Source organism: Fringilla coelebs (genome assembly GCF_963513975.1).
Source record: "Fringilla coelebs genome assembly, chromosome: 1".
Taxonomy (NCBI): domain Eukaryota; kingdom Metazoa; phylum Chordata; class Aves; order Passeriformes; family Fringillidae; genus Fringilla; species Fringilla coelebs.
In genome coordinates, this window is record NC_140028.1 from 52,731,750 (window position 1) to 52,759,615 (window position 27,866).

The following is a 27,866-nucleotide window of genomic DNA, read 5'->3' on the forward strand; positions in this document are numbered from 1 at the left end:
GCCCGCGCCCCGCCGGCAGCGCCCGCAGAGCCGCGCCGAGACACCGCCCGCCCGCCGTGAGGGAGCGGCTGCACCGCCGGCCCCCTCCGCCCCTCCTCCTTCTCCTCCGCCTTCTCCTCCGCCTCCTCCGCCCTCCCCCTTGCCCCTCCTCCCGCCGGAGCGAGCGAGCGAGATGGCGGCCGCTGGGGCTCTGGCGAAGCACGAGCAGATCCTGGTGCTCGATCCGCCCACCGACCTCAAATTCAAAGGTGAGGAAGGGGGAACCTGGCGCGGCGGAAGGGAGAGGGGCGGCAGCGGCCGGGTGTCCCGTTCCACCTGGGCGCCGGGCCGCCTCCGGGCGCCGCGTTCCCCGCTGCCTCCCGCGGGCGGGCCGCGGTGCCGGGCGCTGCCCGCCCGCCGGGGGATGGGGGGCGCCGCCGAGCCGGCGAGCGGGATCGGCCGCCGCCATCTTGGGATCCCGCGGGGATCCGCGGTGCCGGGTGGGATCGGCCGCCCCCTCCCTGCCCCTGCCCCCGCCCGCCCCGCCGTGTCACCGTTGCGCTCGTAGGCCCGGCCCCGCAGCAGCGGCGCCCGGGGACGCGGGTGTCGCTCTCCGGTCGCTGGCGGTGCGGGCTCCCTCTGGCAGCAGCGGGCAGGAGAGGCCCTGGAGCGGGCGGTGGAAGCCTTGCGGGGTTTCAAGCTTCACGAGGCTGCCCCAACGCCTGGCCTTGTCCCACTTCTCCTCTCAGGCGTGTTGGGGCCCGGTGTCCGCGCGGAGCTGGTGCGGCTCTGCACCGTCAGTGCCCGGCACCCGCGCCCTCGCCCCGGTGCATCCCAGCCCGGCAAAGGGCTCCGCGCCCTTTCCCCAAAGCTGTCATCTCTCGGGCAGGCTACCGGAACGTAAACGGGGAGCTCGCCTCTTTCCTGGGAATGAGGGAAATGGAATGCGTGCCTTTCGGAAGTTTTATGTGTGTTGCGTGCCGACCGCATGGCTGTGACTGCTGACGTGCTGCTGTCAAAATAGGTCCCAGCTAGTGCTGGTATCGTGCGTGTCTGTGGCTTTCTCTCCTCGTGAATTAGATAGTTGTGAAAGGAAGGGCTCTGTCAGAAATGAGTGATCGTTGAAAGGCAAGGGCATAAAAAAAAGCGTGTCAGAACATATCGTTTTTGTGATGATTTCTTATACCTGTAAGGGGCATTGAGAAAAATCTCACAACTTTTCAGATTTGGAATAATCAGTATTAGATTTTTATTTTTTATTTTTATTTATTTTAAGTTTTTAATTTTCTTTTAAAGAGTAGTTAATATTATGTGAACTTAGGTTTTTAACTGTTGTGTCTGGTGTCAGCACATGTACGTGCCTAATCCTGTACATTCTTCTGTTTTCCACTTTTAGTATGCTCATTTTTCATTGTTTTAGAGGACAGAATGGAATTTATGATGTTGTAAAAATCTTCCATGGACAACTAGAACAAATGAATGTTTGTATTAGAGCACTGTATTCCCCCAAAATACCTTTGGTCTGGCCTAGCATTTAGATGAATTAGCAAACGATACTTGTTTTATTGATCTGTCAAGTCAGTTAAACCCCAGCATCTGTCTAATTATGCATATTAATTTCTCGATAGCTTCAATTTTAAATTTTTTAAATTGCACTTTCATACACACTCAAAACCGTTTCAGGAACTTCATTTTCACTTGGGTTTCATGTTGTTAAAATGCTGCTGGTCTGGCTGCACTCACATTTCAGTATGCTCTGTTCAGAACAGGTTGATGCAAGAGTGGGTTGGGGGAAAATGCATTATTTTATTTATTTTTTTAAATTAAAAAAATATGCTGTGTCTAATTCAAAGCCTGCAAATGTTGAGATGTCTTTGAGATGGAACTAAGCCGTATTGATGTGATACGAAACAGTGTGTTGATAGAATAAATACTAGATCAGAAATTCTGTCTGTGTGAAGCTGTTGTCAGTCAGTGATCTTTATTGTGCTGTGTGTTTATGCACTTAGAGCATGAAATGTGTATTCTTTAGGCATAAACTTCGGTTTCAGGCTAATGCATATATTAAGAAAATTTCTGTAGAGCAAAGTAAGCAAAAACAAAATATGAGGCATGATGAAACTGCAGCACTCTGTTACTGTATTATTGCAGTAATATACTATAGAAAGTGCTACCAATTGAGAGAGCATTGAGTGCACTCTCAAGAAATATTTTGTAACTGCTTACTATTTAGAGGTGCTTAAAAAGGTTTGTGGTCCACAAACTAACCCAGTTCAAAAGTACTGTGTTGAAGAATATTGTATTGACAGTAGTGAATTCTGAGTGTCACTTTTTAAAAAGTAATTGGTTAGTAAGAAAGAGAATATATGACTTGGAATAAATGTAGCATAGTGTAGGAAAAGCATAAAACTTTGTTAAAAGAATGAAACTCCACATTTTTTCAGTGCAGTAGATTATTCAAAGTTATTTTATTGGTATAATCATCCATTTTTTATTATTATTGAGATCCAGTTTAAGTCTGAACATTTGAATTGAACAAATATTTTTATTAGTTTTCTTGCCTCAGGAAGTTATAATGGATTTGCTGACCTTTAGGGTAACAGTGAAATGTGATAGTGTGCCCCTTTACAAACAACTATTTCATTAAAAGATATGTAGTACTTAACATAAGGAGTTGTTAACAAGACTTTAAATTCATCATTGCCTGATGAAACTGCTTTTTTTATTAATAAAACCTAATTTACTCTGTCAGCAAAAGTAAGGTCTGTAATACATTTATCCTTGAATTTTATTCATCATGATTCAAGGAGAGTTCTAAGAACATGTCCTGTGGTAGCTAACACGTTACGTAGTTCCCTTGGTGTCCAAGATTGCAATCCTGTTTTTATAGTCCTTGTAGTTCTAGAAATTTCAGTCATTAATAGTGTTTGGGTCATGGCTGATTCCCTCTGACCCTCTTTGGTAGGTGGCTTTCTTCGGATTCTGAAACTAGCAGGAAGATCTTAAGAAAGCCCACAAAACAATTAAGTACTTTTCATAGTGTTATGCAAATGTGACAAAGGGAAAAATTGTACTTAAAAATGATGAAACCAAGAGGCCGTTGATAAACGATGTAATACCACTTTCTGACACTCAGTATGGAGCACTGAGAATTTGCCTCGTGGCAAAATTCTGGTGTTGTACCCAGGTTCTTCAGCCATATTGCTCCTCCAGGTTGGCTTTCTTTTGTATTCTAATGTGTTTTGTTTAACTTCCCAAATCTAAAGTTGTTGGAGTTTTATTTAGGACTGGATAGGAAGAATTGAAACACAAGACACTTAAAAGCAACCCATAAGGAAGGTGGAACATCTTCTTACTGGTGTCTTCTTCCTGTGACTCATACATGTAGTCATTGTTGGTAGCTCTAGTTCAGTGAAGATTATGGGACTCTGGAATTGGTGCCCTGTGAATAAATATGTTTTTAAATTTTTTTTTTTAAGCAGTGGTGTAGTTTAATAGCAACATTTGAGGTTTTAAGTTCAAAAATTTGTAGCACTTTTATGGAAACTCCTTCTTCCTTAAGCCAAAGAAGCCAGTTTTGCAATTTTAAGTAACATGGATTTAAGTTGATCCTGGATTATGGTAGTTTTTAAAAAAGAAATTTAAAAGCTTTCTCCAGATGTTTAAATCAGTCATAAGACATGCTTCTGCAACACCTAATTGAAAATCAACACTAGTTGATTTGATGAGCTTTGGAAGATTAGTAGACAGTGTTCAGAATTTGAATTTCATGTGATTCAGAGGTGTCTGACTAGCAATGCAAGATTCTAAAAGTGCCTGAATATTCTAAATTGATATCCTTTACTGAAGTTCTTGCTTACAAGTGTGTGAAGTCCAGTTATGTTACCTTTGTAAACATCTCAAAATAATGAGCTAGTCTTTTCCTCTAGGACACTAAAATAAAATTTGGAATGTGTCTGTGTGCAGTAAATTTTCTTTTTGGTGGGTTGAGTTACTAGGAGAGATCAGTGTAACAGAGAATATTTCACTTCTGATTGCTGATCTGCATCATAGTCTGGCATTGTCAGTGTATAAAATCAGCTATCAGCTGGTGGATGTTCAAATGACTTTTCACAGGAGGTAGAGAGCACTTCACTGAAGTATTGTGGCTTATTCTGAAATGCAGATTTCGACAGCCTTTTAAATAATACAGAAATATTGCTGTAGGTTATTTTGTAATCGTTACACTGCTATTGGTAACACTGAAAGCCACTGGATATGTGTTGCTGCAAATCGAGAAGGTGGAATTTAAAGGCAAAAATAGCTCAATGTTAAATGCATCCCTTGCCCTCAAGGTCTGTTGCCAGAATCGGCCTAGGATGCCTTTTGGTGTAGGCAGAGTTTGAAGTCCTCAAATGTGATCTTACTGCCTTACTTGTGTGTATCTTGATTATGTCAAATTTTATGCCTGTTTTCACTCTCTTCAAAGTACCAGTAAATCTGTGATGTCCCAATTTTCTAAGATAGCAGAAAATTGACATCCCAATCACCTATCTTCATTCATGAGCATTTTTGAAACTGAAAGAGTGGGAGTATAGAGGGGGAAAAACTGGTTGTAAGTGATTACTAATATAGTTGTGACTTTCTGATACTTTGAAATGGTTCCATTTAAGTTAATATTTTTACTGGCTGAGAATTGCATAATGGCAATAAAATGACTCAGTATTCAACATGTAGTCTGACTTTTTTTTCTTTTAAATACAAGAGTGATTCTTGGCATTGTTTGGTCTTCCTATATGTATACTTCTACCCAGTGTTTCTTGGCTCAAATGTAGTATTTGTTAGTATTTTAGTTTCTGTACATTATACGTGTTATTGAAAATTGAAGCACAGGATGATTTGTGGGAATGCGATGAGAAAGAAAAAGAAAGATAATGTTTTTTACCTGGTGTTGCTTATTAGGAAGTATTATGTTATGCAATCGTCTCTACCACTGTGCTAGACTGCATGTAAAACTGCCTTGTAAAAATGGAGTTATATTGATCTGTGAAGTCAGGTGTGTTACAGTGTTAGATTATATTTTGGCAGAACTAGTTTGTCATTGTTTTAAGATTCAGTAATGAAATATTTTCCTGCGGTGATAGAGGTATACAGCAGTGAAGATTTAGAAGTTTTGTCCTTTACCTGAAAATTATAGGGCTCTGTTTTGCTTAATATTGCTGTTGCTTCACTAAACAGTGAAACACTATCCAAACCTCATATCTTGTCCTTCTAGTGTGTACCAATGATCGGTATAAAAGCTTCACCTTTGCATTGTAAGTACTATAAAGTGCTTATTCATGCTGCTTGTTGATAGCATAAGCAGGTGTTCTTTCTACATCACCACAAGACATTTTTATTAATATTATGAAGACATTCTGTATTATGCATGAACAGTGTACTGTTGTTCAAGGCCAGGTTGAAAAGTAGAAAGTTTGAGAGGATTGAGAGGAGCTGTTTTATTGCATCAGTAAATAGATCAGAATATTTAGTGCACTGACTGTCCATTGTGGAAATATAAATTGTTCCTGTTTTGGCCTGACCATGGTTTGTGAGCATTTTACTTTCTTCATCTTTGGGAGATGTTTGTTAACCAGATCTTTGTGACTATCAGTCACTAAAGGGTTTTACATGCTTCCCTTATAAGCCGTGAATTCAAACAGAAAAGGTTTCTGAAGAGAATTTATTGTATTAAAAGTAGAAAAACCAACCCTGACTAACTAGATAAGTATTACACTTTCCAGTTTGGAAGTTGTCAGTTTACAAGCCTTGTGGTGTCAGATGAACCTGATAAGTGAGTGTAAGCTAATTTCTTTAAAAAGAAAAAAAATCAGCAAAACCACTCTACTAATTCTCTAATAATACTCTAATAATTTCTGATGTGGTATTTTTGAAAATAAAAATGCATAAACACAAGTTAGAATTTTACTAACTTCGTTTTTCTTAAAGTGGTAAGACTTTACTTGAGGCGTGGTTATCTTGGCTTCTTGCTTCTCTTGCCTTTTAGTGTTGTTTTGGATTGCAAAAAGTTATTTCCTGGCATTTAAAATGATTTAGCAATGTAGATGTCATATTTCATTTTAGTATTTGAATGTATTTAGAAATAGATGGTTATGTAAAGTAAAACAGATATTTTCTGTTCATTCCTATATGAGCAAGGTCTTGTGAATTAAGATAGTTTGCTAAATATTATCCTGCTGTAGGACTTCATGTGTTTAATTAAACATGGAAGAGGAAGAAAATAAAGTGTTTGTATGAAATTTATAAAGATAGTAAAATTAGAACTTTTCTGCCCTTTGTTTCTCAAAATGTGGTCTTACTTGGATTAAAATCTTTTTCTGACACTTCAAGTACTTGAATTGGTCTGACCTCAATAGCAAGCAAAGCCTTAGAGGAAAGAATGAAGACATTCAGGTAGATGGAACATGGAATAAAATGCAGTGTCCCACGTAGAATGTGGCAGTCTGATCTGAAACCTTCTCTATCTGTGATACTGGGGATTGCCCTGACCCATGTGCAGGACTTTGCACTAGGCCTTGCACTTGGCCTTGCACTTGCTGACCCTCATGAGATTCCCATGGGGCCACCTTTCCCTCCTGTCAGGGTCCCAGTGGATGGCCTCCCTTCCCTCCAGTGGATCCACTGCATCGCTGCCTTGGTGTCACTTGGTGCAGACTTGCCAAGGGTGATGTTGCTTCCATTGTCAGTGTCATCCATGAAGACACTGAGTAATACTGGTCCCAGTATATATCCCTGGGGGATGCGGGTACCACTTGTTGCTGGTTTTCACTTGAACATTGTGGCCTTGACTGGAACTCTTTGGACAAACCACCCAGACAATTCCTTGTGCATCTAACAGTCCATGCATCAAACCCATATCTCTCTAATTTAAGGGTAAGAATGTTGTGGGGGGCCATATTAAAGGCTGTACAGATGTCCAGGTAGGTGACACGTGTAGTTCTTCCCTTGTCCATTGATGTCCACTGCAGAAGGCCACTAGATTAGTCAGGCCTCATTTGACCGTGATAAAGCTGTGTTGGCTGTCACTAGCTCCTTGCCTTCGATACATTTTGATATATTTTTGAGGAAAATCTGTTCCATTTTTCATTAATGACCTTGGTATGGGTGGGAGTATGCTGGTGCAGCTCACTGGTAATGCAAGGTTAGGAGATGTGATGAATGAAAAAAAAATTAGATGTGTGCTAATAATAAAACATTTTCTTAGAAGTGATGAAAAAGAAGTAAAACTAGTGACTAGTACTTAATCATGGGTTTATTCTGAATGTGACAAGTCATGAAATGGGGCAAATACAGGACTGTAATTTTGTAGTAAGGCAAGTATTAATGTCAAGGTTTTTGGCTTTGATGGAGCTTCATCTGAATGCATCCCTGGCAACACCTAGTCAGATAAAATGAACCCAAATGGGAATGATGCAAAGACAACTTTATTAACACAAGTGAAGTGGAAGCAGAATAGCTTTAGCTTGTTAATCTTAGCAAAATGAAGACTGAAAGGGGATCTGATTGCTATCTATAAATACATCAGCAAGGTAAGCACTGGGGAAAAGAAAATCTATCTAGACTAAAGGATAGACTTGGTGGAAAAATGAATTTGCTTCAAGTGGCTGTGAATGTATTTAGATCATTAGAAACTTAGCTGAATCTTAATCATGTCAGTCTGAAACAACCTTCTAAAAATTATGTGGGCAAAAATAGTTTTGAATTCATCAGATACCATCTTACAAAATTGTTAGTTTCATGTGGACTTCAGAAAGCTTCTCCTAGGTCATGAGTTTACAATGTTCTTGGATAGTTTGGTAGGACATTAATGGTACGCAATTATGTACTTAAGCTAGAGCAGGTATGTTGTGTTACATTCCAGGACATTGGAATAGCTTGATTGAGATATGTTTAATTTTTTTTCCTTTGTAAAAAGGGATATCCATGAATTTAAAAATTATATAGGTGGGACTAACTGCTCTGTATGTGAAATAAACTTAGTATTTCTAGTCCATAGGGATATGATGTTAATTTAACATGTTATCATGTTTAACACTATGGTGCTAATAAGGCCAGTAAACATAGTAGACCGACTGAAAGTAAAAACTGTTTGGTTTTTTAATTTGAATGCCCCCTAGCCATCTACCAGGCACGTTCTGTGTTACAGCTCAGGTTGGAATTCCAGCTGCTTCTGTAGCAGTGACCTGACTGGTCCTGAAAGTGTGGCTACATTAGCTCAGTACTAGGATGTGAAGGTGATGAGGAAGTGGAGTTTGTGGTCCTGCCTGATCGACAAGACTGACTAAACGCAACTTCTGTTTGAGGCAGGTGTTTGTTTATGCAGGTGACTGTAGGAAATTATTGTGCTTGGCTTTCAGTGGCTTGGGAAATGGAGACCTGTGGCCTGTGCTTCCAGAGACTGAAAAGTCACTCTGAAACTGCAGTGATCTGTTGATGTGTTCGGGAGGCAGTGCAGTGACAGCTAGACCTGTCTGTAGGATATTTTAATGTCTGATACACAAGTCTGTTTTGGCCAGGCTCTGTTTTATGAGCCGAAGTTGAATACCACGTAGCAGTCCAACAGCTAAAACTGTTTGTTTTTAAGAATTTTCTGGACTATTTTCCATAGTGGGAGATGTGAATTTGATTGATTTTTAAAGTTACTTTGTTACACTGTTGGGATATTGCTTTCAAGGAAACCAGTCAAAACCACAACAGCTTTGGTGGTCTGTTCGAGGTTTGTGTCTGGCCTCTGATTCCCAATTCTTGGAGCACATTGGGAAAAATGCAAGGTAAGAGCTTTTGATCAGGTCTTCTGTGGGAAGACTGATTGTCTGTGTGCCAGCTGTCATCCGAGAGGATTACAAGTGTTCTGATTATTGCTATAGATTTTGAAGAGTATCTTGTATGTTGCAATGCAGATCAGTTAGGTGTAGCCAATGGGAGATTTCTTATATGACAATGCATATGGATTTTAAGTTGCTGGATATTTGAATATTTTAATCAGCACATCTGGGTTTTTTAGCATCCCTGAAACCACTGGTAAGCTATAGCAGGTTAAATACAAAGCAAGTTTAAAAGGAAAAAGGAAAGGGAAAAGTTACTTGTTTATTTAAAGTTACTTGTTATTTGTTCTGTTGATCAAATATGCTAGTATTCTAGAAATCTAAGAAACTCTAAATATCAAGCTCATTAGATATCCTACCTTATGCAAGCAAAGAGAATACTTGCTCTAGCAGGAAGGGTTTATAACATAGCCCTTACTGAACTACATCTATACTGAAAGATTACAGGTATATATTAGTTGCTTCAGGACTTTGGGGGGATAATTTGATGGTTTAAATGTTCAAGTTAAGCACCATTGAAATATTTCTACTGTTCTTGTTATTTCAGCAGTGCTTTGGTATGAATAATACTTTATGATTAGATCCTGAAGACTTTATCCTAGTAGAATTAAGAGCCAGTATGCTCTTCAGTATGCTCTTAATATGTCTCTGACAAGAATAACAATATAATCAAGTACAGCTAAATTGTGAGTAAGAAGTTCACGATATTATGAAGGTTAAGTTTAAGGTACAAGCATTTGATGTTAGTAACCAGATTGTCCTTTGGTAATGGTACTCTTTCAATAGGAAAAATGTCAGGAATAGATTCATATGACTGACTTGGGCCTAGGCTGCTAGATTTTAAAGCTTAAACTAAATACCAGTCATAATATCTTTGGATTAAGTTATTCTATGTTATACCATTTTACACCTAGTGGTATTTTGTTGTTGTTAGGACTAAAAAAAACATTGCCTATATTTAACATTAAATACAGGACAGTCTACATTTAGTCTGTATTTTATCTAATATATAAAGAAAATAATGCTCTCTTGATTAGAATTCCTGGTAATGATCTGTGGTTGTACTTTACCCTTGAGATAGATGCTTAGTGCATTTTTACTGTGGTTTCTTGGCTACTAACATCTTTTTAGTCACAAGCTGGGGTGAATGAAAAGTTTTGATCCAGAAAAAACATGTAAGGAAATGTTTTGTCTGTTTGAAATGTCACTATGTTGTATTTTTGTCTTTTCTCTGTCAGAATGGCAGGCAAAAGGTTTCGGCTTCCATTTCTCTTACACCAGCCCCCAGTAAAGCCTGCGTGCCAGCATCTGCACAAGCACCTCTAATAAGCTGTGTAGCCGTATGCAGGCTCTGCCTCTTTGACAGCGGAAGATGAGCTATTTTAGGATTAAAAAATGGGCATTGTCTCAGCATTTTTTAGAAAGAAAAATCTATGATAGACACGTCAGCAGTATGAATGCTGACAGCATGTCATCGTGGGCAGCTCAGATAAAATCTGATGTTACCCCTTGTAAACAGTGGTAGCCTAGAATCAGCCCTCAAGAATTGTGGACATTGAGGTGTGTCAGCTTTCTTATAAAGCCTGTTTTGCATTCTATATTTTACATGCAGGTTGATGATAAAACATAACTGTTTCTCAAGTGCCAGGGTAGAATAAGAAGTGAAAGATTCTGTAATGCTGCTCTAATATATGAATATCTTCCCAAGAGCCGTGGTTATTTGTAGGTGTAATTAATCTCTTACCTTCATCCACTGATTATTCCTGATCATTCATATTCATGTTTAAATATTAATCCATGAAACCTAAGTTATTATGCTTCATAGACCATGAATAATTTTAATGTAGGTGATTTGTTAGAGTTGGGATTTTTCTTCCAGTTGGCAAAGGTATTTGAATGGTCATGGTTCTGGTATTTCAAAAGGAAGGAGTTATTTATGTTTGATGGCAATGTATGTTATACGTTCTCTTCAGATTTTTTTCACAGAGGTCTGCATATTAATTTCTGAAAACAAATTTATGGAAATAAACAAATTCCACTCACTTTCTCTTATGTCAGCTGTGTCACCTATGCTTTTTTTCAGAAAGGACTATAAAATTTGATTTTGAGCAATAAAGTGCTTTGGGTATATTTTAAGATTGATTTTCTTATCTGATAGTCAAGGTAGTTTTGACTTGCTACAGAGCACAAGTACTTCTCATTTTTAGACATCTTTCCTTCAGTACCTCTGGTGGAAGGTGGTCTGGTCAAGGAATACTTAAGTAAGCTAGACATAGTATGTCTAAGGACCCTGGTGCAATGCACACGTGAGTGCTGAGGGAGCTGGCAGGTGGACAGACGAGCTGACAGGAACCTTGCGAAGTTCAACAAAAAGTGCAAAGTCCTGCAGCAGTGCAGGTTGGGATCTGACCAGCTGGAAAAGCAGCTTTGCAGAAATGGCCCTGGGCGTCCTGGTGGCCACCTAGTTGATAATGAGCCAGCAAAGTGCCCTTGTTGCAAAAAAGGCCACTGGTGTCCTAGGCTGCAGTAGGAGGAATGTTGCCAGCTGGTTGAGGGAGGTGATCCTCCCCTTCTGCTCAGCACTGGTGAGCCCACAGCTGCAGTGCTGGGTCCAGTTCTGGGCTCCCCAGTACAGGAGAGACATTGAACCATGGAAGGACTCCAGAGAAGAGCCAGGAAGATGATGAACTGGAGCATCTCTTGGAGGAGAGGCTGAGAGCTGGGGCTACTCCACGCTGGAGAACTGAAGGCTTGGGAGAATCTTACTGATGTATAAAATACCTGAAGAGAAGATGGAGATGGGTGCAAAGATGGAGATGGGTGCCCATGAGCAGACCAGAGGCATTGGGCACACCGTGGAACACAGGAGCTTCCCTCTGAACATGAGAAAACACGTTTTTACTCTGAGGGTGACCAAGTAGTGGCACAGGTTGTCCAGGGAGGCTGTAGAGTCTCTATCCTTGCATGTGTTCCTTTCTGTCTATGGTGCTGGGTGGCTGGCTCTTGGTATCCCTGCTTGAGCAGGGAGTTTGGGTCAGATGACCTCTAAAGGTCCCTTCCAGCCACAACCATTTTGTGATTGCTATGTCAAATGATGGGAAAGAAAAACAATTCTATTTTGGCCTAATTAAAAAATTCCATATAACATCATACAAATATAGATTACATGGAGCTTTCTTAATTTAACTTACTCTTTCTTTACTCCATTGTTATATTTGATTCTGGCAGAAGAGGTTGCTAGAGATCTTACTCTGTTCCTCTCAGGTCTATCTGAAAAGTCAGTTTACTTGGTCTCAAAATCTGTCTTGCTTGGTTTACAATATCGCTATTAGTTTTTATTCTGCTAACTTGAGCTCATTTCTCATTTATTAGGGCTCAAACTGTCAAATGCAGTAAATGAGTTTTCTTTGTCTGCCCAACCTAACTGTATTGTGCACCCAGAGAAAACTACCCTGCGTTTGTTTTAGTTAAAGTTTATTGAAGTGTTCTGTATGTTTCAAGTGCTCTTGGAAATTCAAAGGTGATGCAGCAGCTTTTAAAAAACAGCATTCCATTTAAAGCATATTATCCCCATATTTTTGAGGTTAATACTGTAACACATTTTAAGGAGTTTGGATTCCTTTTCCCAGTCTGTATGTTTTTTATGTGTACTTACATTGTTTTTGGATGTGGCTGAATGTATCACTTTGCTGTGTCAATTTCCAGCTTAAATAAACTTTAATTCAGTGCATGAACTAGAAAGTTCTCTGGAAGAATCGGCTTAGATATTGGCATTTGCAGCAGCTACAGTTCATTGTCTTAAATTGAAGTGGGCAATATGCTTAACACTCAAGCTGTTTCATAGAATGCTGTTGATTTTGTTAAATAATGCGTCCTCATGTTTTATACAACTCTACAAGTGATCTGTCTTCTAATTATCAAAGATTTTGTGTATTTTATAAAATTATAATTTATTTTTATCCAATTTTATGTAGAGGTGGTATTTTAAGACAGGCTTTTTCTGTACATTATGTCAGCCTTACTAATTTTGAGTGGAGCTTCTTGCTGACCAAACCTGCCCACCTCTTAGAAGTGCTTCGTTTGCTCTGTACAGATAGAGATTCTGACATGGGTCTCTCACCTTTGCCAGGGTACCAAGCCTGTGGAGGTTTATCTAAGTTCTTCCTTCCCACACTAGGAAGGCGTGTTCACATGATCATTTTTTCCCTGATATTTGACTGTCTCAGATGGTAGAAAAATGGGTTTTGAAGCTGGCACAGTGAAGGAGACCTCAATCTGAAATGGAAATGACACCATTGATGAAAAAGATCTCTGTTCAGGTCCTACCTATCCAGTAATATGTATATTTTGGTTTTACTGCATTGTAACTGGCAAGCTTGTGGCAAGCTGGGAAACTTGGCACTGTTTCAGTAGCAGAAACTGGCTCTGCAGAATTTGTGGCATTTCTTCCTGCCCACTAGTTGCTGTAGTCCAAGCTGTGTAGTTGCCAGAGGCAACCCCAGCATTAATGTTGTGTGGTGACTGCACTGCAAGATAGCTGAAATGGAAACTCCGCACATGAAGTTTTTGGATAGGTCTGGTATTTCTGAGTGTGATTAGGCAGGTGTCTGTCCTTTTCTAAGGCCTTTGTAAGTCAAAGTGACAGGAAAATCTGTGGCATGAATTGTCACTGCTCCATTCAAAACCAGTTGGAACAAACTGGCACTTTCACAACCTTTATTCCAGGAAGATGCTGTAATTGGTGTCTTGAATTTACACTACTAAGAGAGTTATTGAACTCACTGTCCCCTCTGAAGTAGCTCTTGACTTCAGAGGTTATTGGATTGAGATTACAGGTTTATAAAGCAGTGACCTCTTGTCATTAGACATCATGTTACATTGGTATGTAGCCTGAGGATTTTATTAGTTGAATTACCACAGCTTCTATGTATACAGTTAAACATAAGCCTATCTGAGATTTAAATGCTTAAATAAAAATCTGCTTGGACCTGAGTATCATGCAAACAGCAGGTGAGATGCAGTTTTTGAGATTATAGTGCTACCTTGGTGTAGCTGAATATTTACTGAGATGAAGTGGGTATGCATTTGTCCATTTTGATGCATGAGCAGAATGTTTGTATCCATCTTTGCCAGTTCTTTTCCTTGCTTACATGCAGTCTATGTAGTACAATCCAAACATTTCTCCTTCCTGGTTCTTCTGCCCAAGCCCCACATTTTTCCTCAAGAACAGTTGTAGTTTAGGCTTTTGCACTTAGGCTGTTACTGCCAGCTTGTACTTAATTTCCCCACTCCTGCAAAGGTAGTGGTGTTTATGTTTGCGTAATAGTGAACTCTAGAATCTTCTTCAGGTGTTGCAGTTTCTTTTTTGAAGGGTATGTCATGCTAGCTTAGATCATGTAGCTCCTCTGAAAGGTACTAGATTTCTTTTTCTGATTTACTATCCTTCTGTCTGTTCCTGCCTGTTCCTACTCAGATCCATGCTGTTGGTTTGCCACTAAACTACCAAACAGCTGGGTTCTGCAGGAACGGTGAAATTCAGTCGTCTCTTCTTTTGTGCACCAATTTGTTACCACCTATTTATTAAATCTGATGGTTGCAAGTCTTGAGAGTCTTTATACAGCTATTTTCTTTAAAGCTTTTAGAAAGCAAGTAAAAGGTAAAGCTATCATAAGCATCCTCTAGACCTTGAGAAAGATTTCAGTCACCTCTGAAAGAAATGTCTGATTCTAAAAAATGTCCCCGAGCTAAATGCTTTTTTTTTTGTGAAGTATCCAGGAAATGCAAAGGAGGTCACTGCATTCATGTACCTGGCAAAGAAAAGCAGATTTCTTTTAATTATCTGAGGTGTTGAAACTGACAGTAAATAGCAGAGTAATTTGAAGTATATATTGAATCCTATCTCATTATTGCACAGTTTAAAAAGGCAGGCATGAGGAGACCTTTCATATCTCAAAAGAAACAGAACATCTTTTATTTTAGTTTAAGAACCAGTTTATCATCAGTTTATAAATTCACTGTTGCTTTGTCTTGAAACAAGCTGGTTTTGAATAGTATAGCTCCTTGATGACTGTGCTTTTCAAAACGAGCCTCTGGACTGTGTAATTTTTTTTCCTTTGTGCAGAGTGTCCTAAGTAAAAGTAGTTGAGAAGATTGAAAAGCGGACCACCTAACGTTGCCTAGAGTTGCAATTAAAAAAAAAAGTAACCCTCAAGTTTGAAAGCCAGATTCAAAGTACTGTTTGCCTCTGGGCACTGCAAAAGCAGTGGTTATTAGATGACTAATAGCTTAGGTGGTTGTTAGTAAAACTCCCATAATAACTTCCTCAAAAATGTGTGTGTAGCTTGCAAAAAATACATGTTTGGTGTGTTATGAGTGTATCACCAGTTTTAGAATGAGAAGAGTATTCAGCTGCCTGGTTTTAGTTCAGTTTGTGGTATGGGTGATGGGAGGTTTTTTTTGGATCTCCCTCTATAGGTAAAGACAACCGGATCATGCAAGAACAATCAAAAAGATAAGTGGCAGGAAGCTTTCAAGTGATTTTGTAAATCTTGGGGGCTGTGTCAAGTTTGCCTGGATTGAGAGGATGCATTACTTCATCCACCATGTAGAGTCAGATCAGAAGTGAAGTTTCAGATGAATAATACCAGTTCCTATTTTGTCAAAGGACCTCACTGAATGTAAACCTAGCTCACATGAATCTTCATCTGCATCTCAGCATTCTGGTTCTCAGTGATTCTCTTTTTCGTCTTTATCTTTTGGTGTTTTGTGTTAGGACTGTTTAATGCTCTCTCAAAATCAAGTACTTGGAATGAGTTATAGAAGTAAAGGCATCAGTCAAATAGTGAGCCCTCTAGTGTAGTAACATGTTTAATAGCGGGCAGAGCTTTTTCTTTCAGAGAAGTGCAGACTCCTGTATGGAATAAGGTGTTCAGACTTTTCTGAATTGACTTCCTAGGTCTCATGCAATTAGTGGTTTTGTTGTACCTTACCACCTGTTCTTATCACTTATATTTTTCATCCAATTTAATCTGAAGTTTGCTTTCATTGTAGTTTTTTAATGGAAAAGTTGTTGTGTTTTCAATACTGATAAAAATTATTTTGTAGTTATTTAATATGTAGTTTCAAAGAACTATAAAGAAGGTTCTTAAAAGTTAATATACACATGGAATTTTCTTGAATAAATTTCATGCTCATATGAAACACCATTTTTATAGAGCTCTTGCAGTCTTGCTTTCAGATGACACAAATGTAAGGAAGATTAACACTGCTCAGAATGCTGTGAACCTTATTTTTTGTGCTGTTACTGTGTGGCATTGCATGAAGGTGATCTCTGCTGGAAGATGTGCTTTTGCAGCTTGATATTAGAATTATGCCTCTAGTCCAGACTTGGAAGGAATTCCTATCCTGAAGGTTTAACATAAATACAGTTTAGAGAGTACACTGCATTGAATACATAAATATAGCAACTTCAACTACAATAGCAACTATTGCTTTTCTGTGGATCAGTTAGAGTACATGGATAAACAGAGTATCATCTCCCTTGCTTATTTTGAGTTTAAAAGAGGAGATTGATACCTTGTTCTTTTAACTCTATAGGAGGTCAGAAACAGAAAGAAGTTGAAATCTCAAGAGCAGTGACTATGTTTTAGTCTCAATGTTTTCTTTCTTTAAACAATTGAAAGAGTTCCAAAGAATGTGTGACTTCTACTCCTGAAGAACAATTCAGTGAAATTTACTTTTGCATGTGACCAGTACCTTCAAATATTAAGAATGAGTGTGTAGGAATAGCATATGCATATATGAACCACTTGTGCCAGCAGCTCGAGTCTGTTGTAGTATTTAAGAGTTCTTGATTGCTGTAATGTATATTGTTATAACTAAGGTGATAGAGCGCTCTTTGCATGTAACGCAGGGTATGTGCCTAGCAGTATATGATTTAACTTGCTTTTAGCAGTTTGTTGGCAACAAGATGTATTTTAAGAGTTACTTGTACTGTATAAACAGATTTCTTCTCCAGAGATGTGTGTATATTTTAAAAAGACCAACCTTTTTTTCAGGTCCCTTTACAGATGTAGTAACTACAAATCTTAAACTACGAAATCCATCAGATAGAAAAGTATGCTTCAAAGTGAAGACCACAGCACCACGTCGATACTGCGTGAGGCCAAACAGTGGAATTATTGACCCAGGATCATCTGTAATTGTTTCAGGTAAAAATAAATATATGTAGTTGTAGGTTAAGTGTTCTTAAGGCCTTGGATGCAGTTCCCTAGTGCTTGATCCTGAAGACTGTTTGAAGTATGTCAGCTTTTAAAAACTTCTTTATTTTTAAATAGAAAGGATTCCCCTCATTAGTGTGATGGCAACTTGATGTAGAGCTGCAATGATACATGAAAAAATCCTCCATGTAGAAATACTTGCCTTTGTCACATTTATTTGTGGTTCTCTAAAAAGAGGAAAAGCAAGTTGAAAATGGGCAGTGACATTAACAGTACCTTTGCCTCAGACTACTATATTCATGTTTGTATCTTGAAGTAGAACATTTCTTGGCTGCTCTGATATGCTTAAAGTGTAACATTTCATAGTTCCTAGCATTTTAGAAAAACATAGTTTAAAATTGTACCTCGTAGTTTTTCTCCAGTAAATGGGAAGACTAGATGCTAGTCTGCAGATTTGGTAAATGATTTTTTTAGGTCATTCTCCTGAGCATTTTGTGGTAGAGTCCCTAGAATAAGGAGAATTCAGGTTGTAGATATCACAGGCAATACAGGTGTGAACTCCTAGATCTCCTAGGTCTAGAAAACTGATTTTTTTAGAACTGTTGGAGACCTCTGTAGGAAAGCAAAAGGAAAATAAGGGACAATCCTCAGAGCTTTTCAGATCCACATTCATACACACTTTGGGAAGTTTAAAAGAAGCTGGAGAACTGTCTTCAGGTAATATGTTTAAATTATGTTAAGAAGAATGCAAGGCAAGTTTATGACTGATTAAAACCTTAGATTAACTTTCCTTGTAGGAGTTTTCTAATCGAATATGATCTGTAGAATGGGGCCCTTTAAAACTTCATTATTGCTTACCATGGGCAGTCCAGCATCTGGATTCGTGGTACTTTTTCACTGACTTGGGGATGAAAGATGATTTTACTGAGAATTGATTTAAGATTCAAATAGTTAAAAACTTATTTATTTCCATTTTCAACTTACAGCCGTTTTGCCTTAGCTGTGTGTTTGACCTGGTATCTGGGATTTTTCCACTGGGTAGTTCAATATCACAATCAAGATCTTGCTGGCATTTCTCTTCAGGGAATTGAATAGATTGAGGGATTACATCCCATGTGTTTTCATAGTTATAAATCATCTTTTTAAAGCTTAAATATTTTGGTTTTTTAAATGAGTCAGTACTGCAGCTGTAAACAATATTGTGGCTTCAGGATCTCCAATAAAGGGAAACATGTCACACTGCTTGAGTCTTCAGTTGGCATGGCAGGAAGTCTTTGATGTGCCTATTTCTGTATTGCTGGATTCTCATGGAGTTATTCAGCTACAGTGACCTCAAGATGCTTTCAAGTGCCATTGTTTAGTTACAGTGATTCCACGGTGCTTTTCAGAACTAAGTTCTCTTCCCCACAGTGTCAGCGTCATATTTTTGTTTTTAGGCATATAATATCTTTTGGGTCATTTGCTAAGATAAGTGCACAGATTATTTTTCTAGTGACCCAGTTTATCTCATCAGTCTCTCAGCTGAATGTTTTCAGTGCTGAGTCATCTTTCATATAATTAAAAATAGATTTCTCTCATATTGTTGTGCAGAGAGAAATAACTATAGGATAATGTGGGCTGAAGCTCTTATGTTCAAAACTAATGTTGGGGTAGTGTTAGCTGTCTTCAGCCTGTTTAATGCATTGTGCTGATTCACAGCCAAGCCAGTTTTTAAATTCATTGTTGGAAATGTGATTTGACAGTCATTTTAAGGAAGTCCACTGATGTTTTTTAATCATTTATTACTTTTTAGCTGTGAATCACTAAGTAACCTTCTTCAGCCATGTTTTTTCATTTTTTTTCCAGAAATGCAAATTCCGTAAGAGCTGTTTTTCTTTACATTGATACCCTAAGTTTACTATTTATTAGCCTGTCATGTATTGTTTGCTGTTAACTTGTTAACAGCAATTGCTTGTTGTTGGGTTTTTTTCATAATATACATGTTACTCTTGTTCCTTCACAGCTTGTTACTGTAGCTTGTTAATATTTTTCTAGCTATATCAGTATCTCTGCCATAGCTTTCTCATTGCTATAAAATAGGTACATATATAGGTAACTGTTGTAGGACTCCATGTACTTTTTTTAATATTTTTGTGAAACTGCCTCTGCTTCTCTTAATTTTGTATAAAGATATACTGAACTGAAATTCCCATTCTGTGGAAGACAGGTGTATGTACACTGTGAAATAATTTATCTCTCCAGTTCATTGAGTCCTCATCCTCTGGTAGATCAAGTTGCATGTCTACTCCCACATACACATATTTAGATGTAATTTTTTTTGGTCTCTTTTACAGGATGTTTATTTGTATTTGTATATGAAATGTCTTTTCCTATACTAATTACAGAAATAATCATGTCAGCTACACCAGACTCTGACCTCTCAGTCCCTTTTTCTACAGTGTATGCACTGCCTTTGCATTTTAACTTTCAGTGTCTGTTCAATGAGGACTAAATCTAAAGCGGTTGCTGTATGTACATGCTTGCTGTAGCGATTAGCTAAGAATCATGGTTTTATTTTTTCCTTTGGAATAGTAATGCTGCAGCCGTTTGACTATGACCCAAATGAGAAGAGTAAACACAAGTTTATGGTACAAACAACCTATGCACCACCAAATATTACAGATATGGAGGCAGTGGTAAGTCAAATTGGAGTAAAATGGCTGATGTATTTTTTTCCTTAAAAATTTTGGCTTAACTAGAAATGATTCACATTTTTGCAATTCCTTTTTGAAGAATTGGGTTTTTTCTAACAAGGTCACCTCTTAGGACTTGCCTGTAGTGATTAACATAGAGGTTACTGAATGGAAATAGGAGTGAGTCTAAGGTAAGGTCAGTTCAGTATTAAAATATGGGCATATTATACCTTTATATGCAGCTAATTTAAAAGGGATAAACAGATTGAATTTGAAGGAATCAAGAGTTTATTCAAACAACAAGCCTGAAGCTGTATGTAAATGGGTTCATTTTGGTACGAAAAATGTTTAAGTGAAATGTTGAATGGGATTATAATGAATTAAAACATTTTCGAGACTAAGATGTGTCTCCCTACAAGATACCAAGTGCTGGCTAAAACACAGCACAAATTATAGATTTATTTTCTGTTTTAATAGAACATGCTGTAGCTTTAGTTCTTAGGCTGAGTTGGTCTGATGCAAGATCCAGAAAGAAGGTGTGTAAGTTTGTGCTTGTTAGTTCAGAAGGTGCCTGTTTCTGATTTTACTGGCTGGCACCAAGGGGAATGAAGCCCTCTGTTGCCAGAACATGCCTTCTAGTGTCTATGTGGACTCACATAAGTATGTCCTAAGGTGGAAGTAAATGTTGCATATTCTTCTAACTCTACAAACTATTTTAAGTAATGCCTGGGTTCACAGAGATGCATTTGATGTTCACTCAGGGCGGAGAAGGAGAGGGGAGACAAAGGATAAAAATGAGATTTTATAAATTGCTGAAATCCAAGAGACCTTTTGGGCTCTGTCCCCTTATATGAAGGCAAAGACTACTGTGATACCAGTCTTCACTGGAAGCAGTGGAAAGCCTTCTAGATTTTGTGAAGCTTTGGAGAAGTGAATGTTAACATCTGTCTGCCTTTTTGAACTGGTTTGTTTTTCTTCATCTGCTCTAGTAGCTTTTGGTTATGTTTAGTAAATGAAACATGCCTGTTTGGTGAGGATATAAAAACCAACTTCAGAAATACCTTTCAAATAACTGCTGTCTTAGTGAGCTCAGGCATACAGTACTGAGAAACAGATCTTGCAGAAAATTACTAATTGTAGTTAAAAGTTACTATATAACTAATACTGCTGGAAAAAAAAATAGGAAGCGTGTTATGAAAAACCTGAATATTTGAATCTGTAACACCTATAAGGTAACAGGAGGACCTGTTAGAAAAATTGCTGCAGACTTCAGACCTGTCTCTTAAGCCTAAGAATTTAAGGCAACTACATGAAGTGCATGCTTTCAAAGTTAATTGTCAGTGGAGTAGAGAGATTCCAGCATAGTTTAGTTATTTAAATATACTGAGAACCATTAAAATTTAAATTTTTTTTATAAACAGCTTTGAAAAATTCTCTAGGCCCAAATTGTCACATAATATGCAGTAAAAGGAGAAAGTGGGTAAAAGTCTAAAATTTGAAGAACTAAAGAAATTTACTCTAGAACACATGCAGAGTCACTAAAAGGTGTCTTTCAATCTTTTATTTAAAATCAGTGCTTTCAAGATGGGATATAAGCAGTACATTTACTGAGGCATAATAGGGTTAGAACTTCTCAAACTGACTCAGATGCTATTTGTTTTTTGTTGTGTGTTAAGAAACCACTGTATTGTCCCCTGCCTGTGTCATAAAAACCTCTGATGGATCCATCCTTGCATTCAGTTTACTCTTTTTCATTTCCAGACTTAAATAACCATCTCTAGCTTTTGTCACTCCACAGCAGTGAGTGTGAACAAAAAGCATTGTTAATAAGCAAGTCTGAAAATTGCAGGGAGGGTAAGCATGGTATTCAGCTGTATAGGAGGTCAGTGCTAAGAGCAAGCTCATGAACTGTTGAGATGTTTGCATGAGTCCAGCATGTTAAATAACTGTATTAATTGTTTTCTTAGTGGAAAGAAGCGAAACCTGATGAGTTGATGGACTCCAAATTGAGATGTGTGTTTGAAATGCCCAACGAAAATGATAAACTGGTAAGTAAGGAATAAGAAACTGTCCTATACTGACTGGTAGGATCTCACAGAAATTTCAGGGTTTTTTTTAACTTACTTGATTTTATGACTAAATGAATCAATGGAATTTGTACTAAATTAGACAGGAGGGGTGTTCAGTATATAACTTCTTAAGGATTCATAGAATCATGGAATAGCCCAGATTTAAAGGGACCTTGAAATACCATCTGGTTCAAGATCTTGTCCCAAAGGGAGCACTCTGTCCAACCACATCTTAAAAAACTCCAGCAATGGAGAGCAGTGCCAAAAAACTACATTCCACTATTTTGATACTTTTTTGTTTTCAGATGTAATCTCAGTTTAATCTTGGGGGGAAGGGGATGTAGGGATTGCTTTGTGGTTGGGGTTTTTGCGGTTGGCTTACTGTTTTTTCTTTCTTTTTTGGTAAGGATAATTTATGAGATGAAGGTGTAAGCTTCCTAAATGTGTGTTAAACAGTAAAAACATACAGGTTGAGCATAATATTTTTTTAATCAAAGCACTTAGTTGTCTACTTTCTGGCTTTAATTTTATAAAGTGTGTAATGTAGTGAGAGAAATGTAATGGGCTATACAAAACTGTCTCCTTTTGTACTTCCTCCTAAGAAAATGTCCCTAGGGACAGAGGAGCTTACTCTTTAATTAAAAAGTCAGCCACTCTTAAGGGGCTTTAGGCCCTTCTAGGGCCAGCTCTTTAAGGCCATTTTTCTTAGAGTGCAAGAGCTCTCCATCCTCATATATAAGAAATCAAGCAGGCTGGAAAATGGCATGGCTGAGCAAGGATCTACTCCTTGCATTGAGTAAGAAGGCAATGCACAGCCAGTGGAAGCTGGACTTGTGACTTGGGAAGTACAGGGGTATGGTTTGGGGGTGTGTAGGGGTGGGATCAGGAAAACTAAGGCACGGATGAAATAGGATGTGACAAGGGATGTGAAGAGTAACAAGAAGGGACTCCGTAAGTATGGCATATGTTAGAAAAGAAAGGACAAGGAGAGTGAATCCCCCTGATAAACAAGAAAGGAGAACTGGTGACAACATATATGAAAAAGGCTGAGGTACTCATTGACTTCTTTGCCTCAGTCTTTACCGGCAGTCAGGCTTGCCAGGTCTTGGGGTTCTCATGGTTGAAAAGCTGGACATGAATCTACCTTGTGTGCTCACAGCCCAGAAAGCCAGTTGCATCTGGGACTGCACCACAAGAAACGTGGCCAGCAGGCCAAGGGAAGAGATTCTCCCTCCTTCTACTCTGCCATTGTGAGACCCCATCTGGAGAGTCCTGAGTGCAGCTCTAGGTTTCCCAGCATAAGAAACATGCTGGAGCAAGTCCACAGGAGGGCTATGAAGATCCTCACAGGGCTGGAGCACCTCTCCTATGAAGACAGGCAGAGAGAACTGGGGTTGTTCAGCCTGGAGAAGGCTCCATGGACACCTCATCACAGGAATTTTTAACGCAGGCAGATACTGATAGCACAAGGGGGAATAATTCTCAACTAAAAGAGGAAAGATTTGGGTTAGATGTTTGGAGGAAATTCTTTGCTCAGGAAGTAGTGAGGCACTGGAACAGGTTACCCTGAGAAATTGTGGATGTCCCATCTCTGAAGGTGTTCAAGGCTGTGTTGGATCAGGCTTTGAGCAATCTGATCTGGTGAAAATTGTCCCTGTCTGTAGTGGGCTGGGGGGGAAGGGGGTGGAACCAGATCTTCTTTGAGGTTCCTTCCCACACAAACTATTCTATGATTGTGTGGTTTTGGGCAGAGCTGTGGGAATTAGATAGTAATTTTAATACTGTTATTTTCACAGCTTTTTGTGACTCTTCAAAATTAGTTATGTGTATTTCAGATGCTGTCAGACTTAATTTTCATGTTTGTGCAGCACTTTATTTTCCTTCACTAAAAGGTATTATAAGCACAAAACATTTGTGTCATACATACTTCATAGGATTTTGTGACATGACCTGTTCTGATTTTACTTTTTGTTTCTTACTATTGCAGGATTACTTTCTTGCTCTTATTTTTTCCCCCTAAGTTCAAATGCTCTTTGGTGTATTTTATGCCCTCTTTTGGATGCTCCTGGGTCAGTGTTAAGGAGCTAAAATATTAATTTGTATCTCAGTAGAGTGTAGTACCAGGTAAACAGTGCAATCTTCTCTTGCTTTTTTAATACTTGAGCTAATCAGAATTGAACTGTCAGTGTGTCTGTTCAGCTTACTGTAATTATAAACCTCATTTTAATTGTAAACTATATTAGTAGCTTCATTGTTTCACTTTTAAGCTGTGGATGATTTTTCTCTAGGTAAGTAAATTCTCAAATCATTCTTGATGTTTTTAGAATGATATAGATGCAAGCAAATCCGCCCCAGTACTGAACACATCTAAGCAGGATGGACCGATGCCAAAACCACATAGTGTTTCACTTAATGACACTGAAACAAGGAAGCTTGTGGAGGAGTGCAAAAGACTTCAGGCAGAGATTATGAAGCTGACAGATGAAAATCGGCACCTGAGAGTAAGTTCTGCGTCCACGTTTATACTGAAGTGGCTTCAGTCTTCTTGATTGAAAGTTCTGGTTTCTAATTAGGCCAAAAGATGTATATTCCAGCAAGTAGATAAAGCTGTTAGAATGTCAAGATAATTCATAATATGACTTTACTGTCCTGTGTATAATGTATATTTTGAACTTGTCAGTGATTGAGACTTTGTGATTGTCACGGATGAGACATTGAAGCTTGCATAATTTTCTTCTTAAATGAAGTGGTCCTATTTAAGGTCACCTCATCTATTTAAGGTGACCTTAGTTACTTGAAGCCACTGAATTAGTAGCTTTGTAAAAGTGCTTTATTTTTCATTAATAATGAATGAGATCTAGAGCAGTAACATTTTGTATTACAAACAGCTAGTGAACAAGAACAATTGTTTGGCCAGAGGAGGTAAGCAAACACTACTTTCTTGTACCTTTATGTAAAGGCGTCATTTCAATGGCCGGTAACTAGTCAATACATGACTTTGTGTCTTTTCTATATATTTGCTTTTGGAACAGTTCTGACAATTCCATTGGCCATGATAGCCTTTTAAAGAACTATGAAATAATATATCTCTCCACCCCTGTTATTCTGATGACATTGACACTAAACAAAGCAGATATTTCTCCTTCCAAAAATGCTTCATTGGGCCTAGCAAGATTTTTGGTGTATTTTTTAAGCAGAGAGACTAGTGAATTATGGTTCTTATTTAAAATACGGTTTTCTACCTTCATATTTTGGATTTTGGTGTGATGTAATGTTGTATGTGTTGAGGGTTTTTTTTAAACTTCATTTAAAAATTCACCAGTAAATATGGCCTTTTGAGTTCAGCTTTACTATCCTAGTGATGTATTTATTTATGGTTTTTTTCCATCTGTGTTTTTTCTTCCCCTTAGGATGAAGGCTTGAGGCTCAGAAAGGTAGCGCACTCGGATAAATCTGGATCACCCACAGCTTTGGCCCTCAGAGATAATGGCTCTAATTCTCTTCCTTCACTTCTTGTTGTAATTGCAGCCATTTTCATTGGATTCTTTCTAGGGAAGTTCATCTTGTAGAAAGAATGAGTGAGAGAAGCGTGCAAAACTGCAGCTTCCTTTTTTTGTTTTTGTCTTTTTTTTTTGTTTTGTTTTTTTTTTGTTTTCTCTTGGCCAGAAAAAGGTTTGTTTACCTACCACATCATGGGTAGTATGGCCCGAGTGGCCATTCTTGTGTACAGCATCATAACAGGCTTTGCCTTTAATGATCTCGCACGGTTAGAAAACACAATCTGAAAAGACAAACTGTTCAGCTGCTGGACAAAATTGTACATTCAGTCATCAATAGCAGGTATCAGTTGCACAGTCAGTCCTTTATGAAAATTCATAAATAAAGAATTGTTCTTTCTTTCTGTGGTTTTAATAAGAATTCGAAAATTGTTCAGAGTCTTGTAAATGTTATTTTAATAATCCTTTAAAATTTTATCTGTTGCTGTTACCTCTTGACAAATGATTTATTAGATTGCTAATCCCACTCATTCAGGAATATGACAAGAGGTATTCTGGGGGAAATGGTGCCTCTTACTGTGTAAATTTTCTCCTTACCTTACTTTGCTAATATCATGGCAGAATTTCTTTCTTATTCCTTGTGAGGCATTGTTGAGAGTTCTTCATCCTTAACAGTCCTGTCCCATAATATTTAACATGACAAAAGAAATAAAATTGTTAACAGATTTTTCTGCTGGGTAGCCTGTTTGTGTGTGTCGTGCTTTTAGAGGGGATTCTTAACAAGTTCATTGTTCATGGTAATTTGCTACTTGTAACAAATGGCTATTTTGAAGTTTATTTGCTTAAGTCTCTGGCTTTGACTGTTGTAATTGAAGCTTGGGAAAAAAAAAAGGTTTCCATTCCATTTGTTTAAAAAAATGAACTGTTTTCTGTCTGCTTTCAGCTACAAAGAAGATGGTTATCAAACTTGTTTTGGGACAGAATAATTTGGATATCCAGCAGGTGCAAATGCCAGACATAAATGTTTTCAATATATTAACAATTTGCTTGGATTGTGCAGGAGTGTAATAATCAACCTTCTGTTCCATCTTTGGATCTTCTGGGTGTCTTCCAGGAGTCAACATTATTCTTTGATTTCTTAAGGGTACTTAATTCACATATATTAACTTACTCAGTTTATAATTCTTTCTTTGTAGATACTAAAAAATGCAAATTGAACATTCAGACACTCGTAGTGAGTTCCATGATGCAGAAGAGTTGATATTTGCTGAGTTGCTCACCTTTGGCTCAGTTGCTCACCTTTGGGAAATAAAAATAATTTTATGCAACTCTTGGCAGATCTACCTGTTTTAACCATGTATAGCTAAGTTTAAAAAACTGCATTTTTGGGGTCTGAAATGCTTCCCTGCACTTAATCTTACGTCTTGCCTCATCTCTGAATATGTCATAAAAACAAACAGTAGTATTGAAACAAAGTATTATCTGTACTTCTGAGTAAGCATAATCCAATACAGGGAATTACTTGTAAACTTGAAAAATTGTGGAAGAGGTATACTCCTGTAAGCAAAATTGTGTATGCACTTGGACAGCTTGACTTGATGTGGTGCAGCTAAGTGTGTTAGACCTTGGTATATGCACACCTTATGTAGCTGAGAAAAATGTTCTGGGAAAGATGTACGTTATCTTGGTTGCCTTTGATTTCTACTGCTTTTTTTTTTTTTTTAATTACATCATGTTCTGTCATAGCTCTCTGTGATAAACTTTTTTTATAAAATCTTGCACATGTACAAGGAAGATGATGGAGAAAATGGAAATACTGCTTATCTTTTCACTTAAGCATGCAAGCACTGATGTTTCCAATTACTTGTTCCAGTGTCTGCATTCAAGTCTCCTTCCATCCTATTGACTGGAAAAAACTGTGTTAAGGTTTTGATTATTTTGGTTCCGCTGGTTCAGAATGGTGTATTTCTTCTGATTTTTTTTCTCTAACAGAACATTTCCACATCAAACTTTCATAGCCTGTTCCAAACTGATTACGTGGAAAATAACGAAAGCAATATTGTGCAGGATGTAGTTCTCTTCAGATAGAGCAGTCATTCCTGCGTTGAAGGGAGAAAAACCACACAAAACCCTCTGGAAGATCTTAAAATGTTTACAGCGTGGTGTGTGGAGGTTTTCAAAGGTGCTAGCACTTAGAGGACTTAAAACCAGAAAAAAAAGTCATTGTTCAATGCAGCTGACTCAGGTTTTGATATCTGGCAGCAGAAATACGGTAAAAGTAATGATAAAATCAGAATGAAATAACTTTTTTTCATAAATAAGAAAAAAGTTGATGGTAAAACTTTGGTCGTGGTTTAAGTGATGCTTTCAAGTGTACAGCACTCTTGTAACCGGAGTTCTCAGTAATGCTCTAAGGAGACTGTCTTGGTTTCCCGTAATCCCTTCATAGCTGTATATAAAATGTAATGCTAAAACTATTTTGCTCTCAGGAGTCACTTTGGATGAGATCAGCTGTATTCAGTGAATTATGTAATATGGATTAAATTGTTTGTCTTTGTTCCTGAAA

General features: G+C 38.2%; 1 protein-coding gene across 1 annotated transcript; it reads left to right on the forward strand.

The window, feature by feature from the left end:
• Positions 1-27,866, forward strand: VAPA (VAMP associated protein A). Its single transcript, XM_084211322.1, has 6 exons — positions 1-248; positions 16,901-17,053; positions 19,634-19,737; positions 21,702-21,782; positions 24,128-24,304; positions 25,214-27,866. The coding sequence occupies exons 1-6, from the start codon at positions 173-175 to the stop codon at positions 25,370-25,372; spliced, it is 750 nt and encodes a 249-aa protein (XP_084067448.1). The 5' UTR covers positions 1-172; the 3' UTR covers positions 25,373-27,866.